General features: G+C 37.4%; 1 protein-coding gene across 2 annotated transcripts in view; it reads left to right on the forward strand.

Moving 5' to 3' along the window:
- The window catches only part of LOC109819554 (seven transmembrane protein 1-like), a 22,248-nt gene continuing 10,055 nt past the window's right edge, over positions 430-12,622 (forward strand). Inside the window, exons 1-7 of one of the 2 annotated variants that reach the window (XM_020385309.1) lie at positions 430-849; positions 1,136-1,178; positions 1,280-1,306; positions 1,751-1,852; positions 9,630-9,736; positions 10,209-10,392; positions 11,536-11,631. In XM_020385309.1, coding sequence (XP_020240898.1) covers positions 581-849; positions 1,136-1,178; positions 1,280-1,306; positions 1,751-1,852; positions 9,630-9,736; positions 10,209-10,392; positions 11,536-11,631 — 828 coding nt within the window. In that variant the 5' untranslated portion in view covers positions 430-580. The remainder of the gene's footprint in view (positions 850-1,135; positions 1,179-1,279; positions 1,307-1,750; positions 1,853-9,629; positions 9,737-10,208; positions 10,393-11,535; positions 11,632-12,622) is intronic. The other variant, XM_020385308.1, reaches the window with a different exon arrangement.

Consider the following 12,622-nt stretch of genomic DNA (forward strand, 5'->3'; position numbering starts at 1 on the left):
ATAAGATTAATTAGAAAATATAATTAAAATTATTTAATTAAATTAGTTATTTTTTTTGTCACTTTCATGTGACTTCACCACTTTTTTAGGGGAAGTCAAAATTGCATTAAATCTTATGTGGCAACTTTCTTACATCTCACTTTCATAACCACTTACATGTAAACAAACACCTTAATTGTTAAATGAAAGTAACTTTCTCACTTTCATTTTTCACTTGCATGCAAACAAACACCCCCTAAACACACCATGGATTGCGTTCTCTGACAACTCAGACGTGAGGTCCACCTTTTAGCTATAATCTTCTCATAAATGTTTTAGCTTTTACATTCACCACGTGCTAATATAATTCAATTATTAAGTGGCTGGGGTATATGCTGACAGATTCTTTCTATTCTACAAATCTAGTTAGGTCTTTTTTAAGTTTTTTATCTAGATAGGTCTAGAAATTCAAAATTAAGTGGCACGAGTGCCCTTATCATTAGTAGTCGTGCCATTTAAATGCCTCGTAGACTGTGATTCTCGAATTCCCCTTCTGCCCTCATAAATTTGGTTTATACACTCTCAACCGAGTTGAAAAAGAATGGAATTCCGAGATACCACCTTCAACAAGCTTCTCCAAAACCAAATTACACCAGACGGAATGGCTCCTTGCGTCAATGGTTGCGTGAGATGGGTTGAGGTGTACTTTAAAGACTGCGTCTGCGACCTCAGCAGTGGGATTTCATTTGGGCTGGGCCTTCTGAGCCTCTCGTGCTGGGCCATCGCTGAGATCCCGCAGATCATCACCAATTTCCAAACCAAGTCTGGCCATGGAGTCTCCCTATGTTTCCTCCTCACTTGGGTCACTGGGTCTGTCACCGATAATATTCCTTTTTCCTGATAAATTGCAGATAACCCCCCCTCATTTTTATCTTCAGACTTCAGTAACATTTATTATCTCAGGTATTGACAGTTTGACACTCCTTTCATCAATTTTGGAGTCATAAGTACTAATAAATGAGTTGAGAGGTAATAAGTACTGCTGGAGTCATAAATAAAAAAGATTATCTACGATTTACACATTTTCTCCTGATGTTTAAGTTGCAATACATATACAATTGAGATCTATTTAAGTGATTTTTTTTTGTTGGTGTAGTGATGTGTTTAACTTGGTGGGTTGCGTTCTTGAACCAGCCACTGTAAGTTAATGCATTTTAATTTTGTTACTTTTTTGATGATTTTATTTTGGTTTTAATTTTTTTTAGTCCCTTAGAATTTTTTTTTTTTTTTTGGAATGCAGCTACCAACACAATTTTATTCAGCCGTGGTAAGATTAATTTTTAGTTTTCAATTTGATTTTAATAAATAGAGAAATTGATTTTATTTCTATGGTTCTTTCATGGAAACCATTTTTAAAATAGAGTCATTCTAACGAAACCATCTTTTATTTTTAATTTATACATATATAAATCACATTTAAACTGTTTTTGTTGCAATTAACCACCAGAACTCACTTTTAAACCAAGTTTTTTAGGCTTTGTTGAAATTATTAGTTCAAAAACCAAGTATATTAGAGAGATTATCTTAGGTGGGGTCAATTACCCAAAAATTCAACTGGATACTGGGCCAGATGATTGGTTGCAACAAAAAATAGTTGATTGTTATGTATAAATTAAAAATAAAAGATGATTTTCATAAAATAACCATATTTTAGAGATAGTTTGTAAGAAAAAAGACTCTTTACTAATATGCAAATCAATGTTTGGTGCAGTTGTACGCGGTTACCACTCTGGTGTTAGTGGTGCAAACTATTTACTACGATGATTGCTTCACCAGATGGTGGAAGCATAGAGGCTATGGGCCCACATTAGAGGTGGGTCTTGATCATTATTTTTTTGATGAAATATATTTTCAGGGAAGTATATGTGACTATAAACCCATGGTGGTAGAATAGAGGCTATGGGCCCACATTAGAGGTGGGTCTTGATCAATATTATTTTGGGGAAATATTCTTTTAGGGAAGTATATGTGACTAAACCCCAAGACTTAGTCATTAAGTGTTTATGCTCCAAAATATAAAGTAAATATATTGAAACCCTAAAATAGAAAAAACCTTTATTTCTCCCCATTCTACCTTTATCTGTTGACTTGTTACCTCCCCTCTTTTCTCACTCATTTGTATTAACCTTCATATCCAAGTAAAAAAAAAAGAACCCCTTCCTCTTCTTCTTTTTTGAGGTTTTATGTAAAAATTTTAGGAGGTTATTTACAATTTTTGAAATTTTTAGAGTTTTGTGCAATTTTTAGGGGTTATTTGTAATTTCTAAAACTTTTGGGGGCTTTTATGTAATTTTTTGCAATCATTTGCAATTTCTGAAACTTTTGGCGGCGTTTTGCAATTTTTCGGGGGATCATTTGAAATTTCTTAAACTTTCCTGAGGGGTTTCGGCAATTTTTTTGGGGTCATTTGCGATAGGGTTTTTTTACATTTTTGGGGGTTTTTTTGTAACTTTCAAAACTTAACATTCCTTGAGCTTTTACCTTGATGGCGCCGGCGAAGTCACACGTAGTTTTTGACCATAACGCAAGCCAAGCTCCGATGTATGTGAAGCGTTTGGAGTATAGTCTACGTCTGTCCCTGCATCCTTTCCTCTGCCAAGTTTTTAAGGACTTGGGGGTATCACCGATGCAGATAAAGCCTAATTCGATTGCTACCCTCGTAGGGTTCATCGTCATCTGTCACTAGTTAAGAGTCGAATTAACCTTAAATATGCTTGGCAACCTTGTTAGTGTCAAAGTGCATCAGCGAGAGGCTCATTATTATCTTCAGGTGTTGAGGGCATACAAGATAATCATCGACTTTCCTGAAATGAACAAAGAGTGAAAGGAGAGGTTCGTATGGGTTTCGGGAGACAAATCTGACTTGGGCTGCTCTGATTGGCCCGAGATCTTTAAAGAGGCTCTGAAGGTGGGGCCATTATCTAGTGCCAAGAGGTGGGTGCTGGACAAGATTAAGGTGTACACAGATTCTCACAAGATAGAATCCTTACTTGATAACTTGGTCTTGCAAGTAGTCAGTATCTCTTCTGTGCCTCCTTCCGTCGGGGAAGATGCGAGAGCGACGATGCTGACTTTGGGTTCGGATGAAGCTGTCCATATGCAGACGGCTCTTCCTGTTGAAACTTAGGAGGGGTCCCAGGAAGGACCTTCCATGAGGCTGGGGAAGCAACCTTGTCAGGATCTGGTCTTTAGGGAGGCAATGGAGGCTCGAGCCCAAGCGGCCAAGATAGCCACTGGATCGGCGGGACCAACAATTGTGATTGCTCAGGTCGAAAAGAATAAAAAGCTGAGGTAGGTGAGTAACCAAGGGCCCGAGAAAACAATTAAGATGATAGGGATTGAAGTCATCCATGTTGATGATGAGTCCTCAGCAAGAGAAGAGAGGGCCGGCCATAAGGTGGCGGAGATCAAGTCTGGGGACCCTAGGAAGGGTGAGATTCAGGTGGAGACTAAGGCTCATGGAGGGGGTGAAGGGGCTCCAGCTATTCTTGCTAAATCAACCCAACACTAAGGGAATGAGTCGACCGGAGAGGAGACGTCCCCCTCGGAGGGACTGGGATAACCGCATCCTCATCGCATTGATGAGATCGAGCCAGAGAAGTGGAACAATCTGAGGATGCTACTGATAAGGTCCTCCAAAGTCGGTCCCTAACATGACAAAGAGCTGACTCTAGAGCACATGTATAGGCCAACTCGTTATCTTGATGAGAGGGCATCGGTTAATGAATCTCACCTCGACCAGTCGAAAGCGGTTGAACAATCCACCTCCCCCATGACGAAGAACTTTTAGGGGGAGGTTCTTGACATCGGTCTTCACCTGAGCCTTAGGCGCTACCTGGTTCGTAGGGCTTTGGTGGAGCAGGATATGTTTGTCCAGTCAAAACAAGTCTGAGCCTCCTATCTAAAGCTTCAGGAGGAGTTGGAGGCTCAAAAAGGTGACTTGGAAAAGGCTCTCCTATCATTGACGACTAAGGAGAAGGAACTGGTCTTCTGGGGCCAAGAGATGGAGGTGCGGGAGAATATGATCAATGGTCTAAAGGCCTCGCATAGCCAGAAGTCGGTCGAGATTGCAAGCTCGAGCGTCAGCTCCACGAACTAAATAAAAGGATAAGATATTTAGGTCGTGCTTGGGAGACGAGAGAGGGATCAAGCTTTAGAGCAAGCAGAGTCAGACAGTCATGTCGTCCAACGCTTGAAAACTGAGCTGGAGGAGGAAAGGGTAGCCGTTAAGAGGCTTCTAGAGGAAAACTCTCAGGCGCGTTGGTAGTTGAACTACAGCACGAGTTGTCCCTTGCAGAAGTTCAAGCCTTGCAAAGCGCGTTGGAGTACCAAGGTCGTTTGCTGATAGAGTGCCTTGATTTTACTCATATGAATAATTTCAAGGTCTTTTGCTGATAGAGTGCCTTAGTTTTACTCAAATGAATGACACTAGGGTCTTTTGAGTCGAAGTCGATCGAGTGGTTGGTGCACCTTTATTTTATCCCGAGAGGGTACCAAGGTCTTTTGCTGATAGAGTGTCTTGGTTTTAATCATATGAATGACACTAAGGTCTTTTTAGTCAAAGCTGACCGAGTGGTTGGCATACATTAATTTTATCCTGAGATGGTATCAAGGTCTTTTACAGATAGAGTGGCTTGGTTTTACTCATATGAATGACACCAAGGTCTTTTGAGTCGAAGCCGACCGAATGGTTAACGCGCATTGGTTTTATCCCGAAAGGGTACCAAGGCTTTTTGCTGATGGAGTGCCTTGTCTTTACTCATATGAATGATATCAAGGCCTTTTGGTACGTGTCTTGGACTTAGGAGATTGATGCCAAGGTCTTAGTATGAGTCGACCACTCAAGGGATGAGTCAGTCTCATCTTCCTACGAGTATTTATAGTGCCACAAGAGCACAATATGATAAATTTGTTAAACATAAATGATTTTATATTACAAACGAGTCTTACAATCAAGGTTATTGAAGTACTTTTCGAGAGGCTTGATATTCCAGAGATGTTGTAAGATCTTTCCATCAGGGCTTTTCAATCAATAGGTGCCTGGGTGCACTTCTTCGAGGACTGTATAACAGCCTTTCCAATTGGCGTCCAATTTGTTGTGCCCGATATCTCTGTCGAAAATGAATTTTCGTAGAACTAGATCATCGATGTTGAATCTTTGGGCCGGACTTTGCTGTTGTAGTGCCTTACAAACGTTGTTGGTTGACGACTTAGGATCGGAGAGCCTTTTCCTAGACTTCATCAATGAGATCGAGCCCTAATCGAAGCCCTTTTGAATTCATATTTTCGTCGAAATGCTACATTGATACTTTGATCATAACTTTCTAAAAAGTCCACAGATTTCAATTATAATCTTTGTTACTTTATCATCGACCATGTTGTTACCGAGTGCTACCGGAAGCAATTAGTGAAGAAGGATGTGATAATCATGAGTTTTAAGTCTCAAAATTTTTCGCTCTGTCACCTGAACATTATTAGAAATATTAGATCAATAACCATCCTTCGACTTTATCGATTTGAGCACCTCACAAAATCTCTGCATCTCAACCTTTGACATCGTAATGTGAGATGAGGGTAGCTCAAATTTGCCATCAGCGACTTCTCGTACTTGTAGATCATGTCAAATGTTCAATGCATTCAAGTCTCGCCGAGTCCATAAATCATTCCTTGATTTATTACCATTCTGTAAGTGTGTGGAATATAAGATGTCCCAAATATTTTTTCAATGTGCATTACGTCTAAGTTATGTCGAATTTTGAGCTTTTGCTAGTACGGAAGCTAAAAGAATATATTAAATTTTTTCCGTCCTCTTGGCAATTCCTCAACATGCATGTCATCCATAATGGACACTTGTCTCTTTCATTTCGGTTTCCTCTTCATGATAGAATTGCATCTCAGAGCTAGAATATCCTCTCTTATTTATCGGCTTTCTGAACTTGATTTTAGGATATCCATCAACATTTCTACAATCTCATCTCCGGTCATTACATGTGGCTCCCCTCTTTTCTCTTCTTGGCCATCAAATTTATTCACCCACTTTTTACCCCTGTATTTATGTTCCTTTCATAACCATCTTCTGGTAAACTAATAATACATCTCTCGACTCTATTATAAATGAAAGCCTCAAAGTTTGAACCACATACAGAACAAGCGTATGTCCCTTTTGTTGATCAACCAGAGAGATTAGCATAAGCTAAACAATCTTTAACCGTCCACATAAGAATAGCACGGAGATTAAATGACATAGGAAAATGCATCTTATGTTTGGATCCCCTCATCCCACAAAAGTTTTAACTCATCAACTAATGGCTTTATGAACATATCTATGTCGTTACTGGGTGAGTTCTTGACTGGTATCAGCAATAAAAGGATCATATACAGTTGTTTCATACAAAGTCTCGATGGCAAATTATGAGGCATTAACACAGTTGGCCAAGTAGACCAACTCAAACTCATAATGCCAAACATGTTGAATCCGTCGCTAGATAGACCGAGTGTGACATTCCTGCACTTTGTGACAAATTAGGGATAAGGTTGTTCTACATGCTCCTACGCATCTGCATCTGCCGGATGTCTAAGTTTACCATCAACTACTCATCGTTCCTTATGCCATAGGATATTTTTAACTGTGTCTTCAGTCATATACTACCTTAGTAACCTAGGCACTAGGGAAAATATCAGAGCACCTTCACTGGAATTTTCTTCTACTACTTCACTTACTCATCTTCTTTTCGTGTTGAAGTGCGTGTATTCTTTCTCACAACAAGGCACTCCATGCTTTAGACATTCCTTAATATTCTCATTATCCTTATGATACAGGATACAATCATTAGGACACGTATTGATCTTATTCTAATCTAAACCCAGAGCTAACGATCTTATTTGCAACATAACAATATACTATTCTCTCCGTTCGGAATTACCTTACATAGTAAATTAAGAAGTATTTAAAAAAAATTATCTGTCGTTCTGCTGAGGGTCTTAATACGCATCAGTTGAAGAATAAATGATAATCTATTGTACTCTAAGCAGCCGGCATACAAATCCTTCTCGTCATCTTCCGATAACTTCATTAAACTTTTAAAGCCATTCATATAATGCACATCTTCAGGATTTCTGACACCTTTTGCATCTTCGAGAACTTCGGGAACCTTCAGTATTTCTACAACTTTGGTAACTTATGCAATTGCTACAATATTATTGAACATTACATGTGAATCAACTATCCTCAGGTTTATTTTTTCGTCAACTTGTTCAATATCTTCGTCTTCTTCGTGAAATCTCCAATATTTGAACCTTTCATCAAATCACCATCTTTCTAAGTGTTTTCATATAACAAGTCTATTCACCAAACCCCTATTTCTGCAAATGCTACACGGACAAAATAGCAAATTATTCTCTAACTTCCTCGGATTCGCATACGCATACTCAAGAAAGGCTTGTCATCCTACACGATATCAGGTGTCCCGCTCTTCTTTTCATAATAAGAATATCAATCCACAACTTGCTAGGAACTTCTCTCATTTGTATGTTAAGATACAATTATTAATTATTTTAATATCTCATAAATCGTCTTAAGTTTGATAGTTTGTACTGTAGTTGATTTGAACAAATACTAAGTTAGTTTTTTAAAATGGTCATTGTCGTACTAAATTGGCCTAAACACTATTTGATAATCTTCATTGTCTACATTTGAACAAACACTAGGTTAGTCTGAAACTCTCTCGACTGTTATAAGAAGACTTCTATGCTATTAAGAATATAGTTGTACTTAAATCTAACTTTGAATATTTTGTGTATTTTTATTTCTAGAAAATTTCAGCAGCACCTACCCGCTGTTCTCCGATTATACTGTGTGGATATTATTATGCATATTAGTAATAGATCAAAATTGGTAAATACGAAACGCATAGCAACATATGCTTATTGTACATGGAGAACAATGACTACATGCGACCGAATTTTTCTAGAATTGAAAATGCACAACATATACAAAGTTAGATGTGTGCACTATTATATTCCTAACCCGTCCGAACTGAACAGATCCAATAGTTACATGCCAATTCTCTCTACTTATAATATAAGTAAACTAGCATTTGCGATATGGAATTAAATTCCATGCTTAAATTTGAGTCGTCTCTCTTATATTATAAGTCCAAAATTTTGGTAGTAACGAAGATCTACGGTTAGTGTTAACTATTTTTTTATTCACCTATAATGGATATGAAACACATTATTGTGTTATATATCACACTAAATGTAATGAGCACTAGGGTAGTATTTAAGTTTAGTGTTACTAGGACACTAGTCCTAGGGCACGTATAATATTGGTAATTGTTGGATTATTACGATATTAAGTTTAGAATTAGGGTAATATTAGGTTTTTGTGAAATTAGAGTTAAAATTAGGTCATTTAGGTTTAGGGTAACTACATTTGCATGATTATAAAAATCAATACTATTAATTTCATAATAATTTTATAATAATAAAAAAATAAAAATGGAAATAAGTGAAGACTAAAACCTTTTTTCAAGGAGGTAGAGGATGTCGACGATGGTTGGAGTTCAGGGTGGGGGTATTCGAATAATAAAATTTAGGACAATTAAGCACCAAAAACAATTTAATTAGTTAATTAATGAATAAAAATAGTTATAAAGTGGTAAATTTGTAAAATTTAAAAAACTTACAAGAGATTGATAAAGGAGGAGACGAGGTGGGTTGGGTTGTCACCGGTGACACGACGAAGTAGGCGGCGGGCTCTGGCGAACTAGCGGCGACAACACACTAGAGTAAGTGGAGACGCCACAGGCGAGTAAGCAGCAGGCATGTGCGAGTCAATGGCGTCAGCGCAATCAAGTAAGCAGTAGCGCAGCGTGTGGACGAGGATTGAGCGACAACGATGCGGGACGTGGGCCCAGTGGTGGCTTGCGGGCGACGACGGTTTAAGTAGCGGGTGGATGGAAATCGTGGGGGAGCAAATCGCAGAAAGAGAAAGCAGATCTAACGGGTCGCTTGGGCTTCAGGGTTTTTATCATTTATTGCGAGTCATCATTAGCGGGTGGGGGGGGACCATCGGCACATGATCTTGGCGTTAGCTCTTTCTTTGGCAGTGGGCCTTACTCTTGTCCGGCACATGATAACATTGGCGAGGGTATTGTCGCACACCACCCCTGCCGTCGCCAATGTATGTATTGGTGACAGCTTTGGTTTACGTCACCAATACCCCGTCGCTAATAAGGGGTTTTCTACTAGTGAATAAATAGTGGTGTATAGTATTAAGTTTTATCTTTACCAATGTGTCAGATATGTATTCAAGGTTCTGCTATAATATAAAATATGATAGTCTTATTAAAAATAAATCTCATATATCCACCAGGAGTAACTCAGATAGTTGAGAGGTTCCATATAGCTTCTAAGGTCTTAGGTTCAATTTTGGATTGGGTGATAAAAAATAAATAAATATATCATATTTTCTATACAAAAGAAAATCTTAATGCAACCTTTGATGTACCTTGCAGCACACTTGTTTTTGTTTTTTTCTTCTTCTTGATTATATAATATTGCATCTCACTTTTTTCTGTTAATTTTAGGTTGATGAAGAAAGGAAGCCTTTAAACCCAGATAAATATGGCCCTACCATGCCAATATCTGCTACTGTGTCAACTGCAACCTCACCACAGATGGATGTTCATTACACGTATTTCATATTTTGCATACTGGTTTCTAATTTTATTTATAGGGTTAATTTCAGATACACATCCTGCACTATAAGAGGTTTTCCACTTTTATTTATAAATGTTTTTAATTACCAATGATGTGCAGTAAATCTCTCTTTGTTACCCATAGAGTTCGCTGAGTAACCCATTGAAATATCAAGAATATCTGGGTAACATGTTGTCATCAGGTGACACTCAAATGACAGACATAACTAACAGAAAGATATATACATTTTGAAATCAGAGAGTCAAAAGTGCTAATAAAACAACTTAGGAATAAATATGATCCCTGTCCCTACTATAATACATGGATGCATCTGCAAGATTTGCCAAAATCATGATGTAATTCGCATACGGGTGTATCAGCAATTCGCCCTTTTTTTAAAATTAAAATGGACCTTATCGTAACAATGTGAAACTATTTTGGGGTTTAAATAAATTAAATATATATAGGTCAGCAACGTCTCTTGCCAACAGTGGTAGCTCTCCTTATGGGGGAGCTTCATACCTGAGAGTGGCGAGGAGCGGTCCATCAGACTTTGGTGCAGCCCTTCAGGATTTAGAGGAGGAGGAGCATGAGCATGAGCATGAGCACAAGATCAATATTACCAGGCCTAAGAGGATAGCCTCACACTCGGTAACAATACATTTCTCATCAAAACATTCGAATGTTTATTGGAATTTCCACTTAATTTCCATGGAGTAGAAGGTCCTAATCAAAATTTTCACTTAATTCTCCTTCCTTCCCTAGGTATTTCCATCTATGTAAATAAAGGAAATAAGGGTTAATGAGTCTCAGCAGCACTCTTGGTTTAAGTGTCGTGGCATACATCAGATTTTCATAATTCTTATTATTAGCATATCCAGATCATTAGCATATTATTAGGATCACCATTAACAGTTGTATCACGTCATTAACATATAAGTAAAGAGCATCAGGGGATATTTATTCTTATAATTGTGTATTATTTATCTGTACTGTTAATAAAGCTCATATATAGTCCTTTGATTAGAATAAAAATAGTCTTGTTCCATATATAGATAGAATTTGACTTTGTTTAGGTAGGCAAGTGTTCTCTACCTAAAAATTTTAAGCAGTTTTTGTGAGGTCCAGTAGTTGTTTCCATTCTGTAAAGCTTGGATTGTGTTCGGTCCACTTGATTATGATTCAGTGTTTTATACATTGTTTACTTTAGAAATTGGACAAGAATAAATAATAAGATAAAAGATTCATATATAGCAGAAAATGTTGATCAATTTTCAGTTTTAACTCTACATGTTGTTTCATTCTAATTAATATTTTATCATGCGTTTCGTAGTTATATTTCTACTATAAAATTCTTAATAATTTTTCTTGTTGTATCTTATTTGACTGAAAGTTTTCTCTTTGCCTCCCAAGTCTATCTCTGTTATTTTGTTAATAAATGACTACTTGGGAGTGATGAAGTGGCTTTTTATAGACAGGCTGTTAATGTAGAGGATAAAAATCCTGTCCTCGTATACTGAATGTTCTATGAATCTGGATAAGCTTTGAGTACTTCATCTTTATCTTTTTAACTTGATAAGATTGTATCTGTTTACTTTACAAGATGAGTTTAAATTGAATTCGGATTTTTTTTATCTCCTTCATAGACATTGTTGAGGCTATGCACAAACGCTTTCCAGCAATAAGAATAATAAAATAAGATTAACACTTGGACCAAACTTATAATTTAATTCAACAAAAAAAATTAAGATTAGTACTTGATAGCTTGACTTTTTTTCCCCTCCCTTTGTGCAGGTAGGCTATGGAACCTTTGTCCTTGGTTTTGCATGTTTGCCATTTCAAGCTAAAGCTCTGATACAGATGGATCTATATGGAAAATATATTATACAGGTATTTTAATTATGAAATATATCATGTTCATTAGTTGTATATATTGTTATGACTAATTCCTCAGGATAAGCTAATATCAATCACACGAGAGCACGAAAAATATCAAGAACACACAAACACAAAAATATACGTGGTTCGGCTTGTAGCCTACGTCCACGGGCGAAGGAGGAGAAAACTTTACTAAATTGTGAGGAATACAAAGTGGATCTTTCAATCTCTCAATCCTAAATCACACCCCAAAAGCCTAATACAACTCTCAACAAAAGGAACAAAAGAAAAGAATATCAAATATGCTTCACAAAAGAACTCTCTTATTGATTGGTGCTCTGAAGATTGATGAATCTAATTAGCTTGAAAGACTGTTCTTATATAGCCTTGAAGATCTCAGCTCATTGTTGTCTAAGGAATAAGAGTTCTAATAGGAATAGAGGTTCATATGTCCTAAAACCCAACAAGAACCCAAGTAGGAATAAACCTCTAATATGATTGGTTATGCAAAGTCTAATGTAAGTAGGACTATTGATCAAAATAAACCAACATAAAAAAATTCCCAAAACAATATGGATTTGAGTATTTTAGGCAACCTATAACAAATCTCCACATTGACTCAAATGCGTAGAAGATCCATCGCTCCAAAATAAGCTAACTTACTTCACTTTCTCCAATAGCCCGCACGACATCTAAGTGCGGCACGTATCGATGAAGTCCAAGCTTGGCTTGAACTTGCTAACTGAAAAAAGCCACTTCAACAAATCGACTGAATTTTCCGCATTCGGACAATAAATATTAGCAAAGTTTTCACCTGAAGTAGCTCCTGAATAGCTGAAGAGCACAAAATTGTCAACCAACAATGCATAAGCTATCGTATCTTCATAACTTCGCGGTGGTCAGATATCTCGTCTAGACCGATCTCTAGCAATAGTATATTCCCGCTTTTTCTGCAGCTGCTGAGGTGCTTCATCTACTTTAACGGGATCTAGCTGCTTAACTC

The sequence above is a fragment of the Asparagus officinalis genome, chromosome 8 (genome assembly GCF_001876935.1).
Source record: "Asparagus officinalis chromosome 8, Aspof.V1, whole genome shotgun sequence".
NCBI lineage: Eukaryota > Viridiplantae > Streptophyta > Magnoliopsida > Asparagales > Asparagaceae > Asparagus > Asparagus officinalis.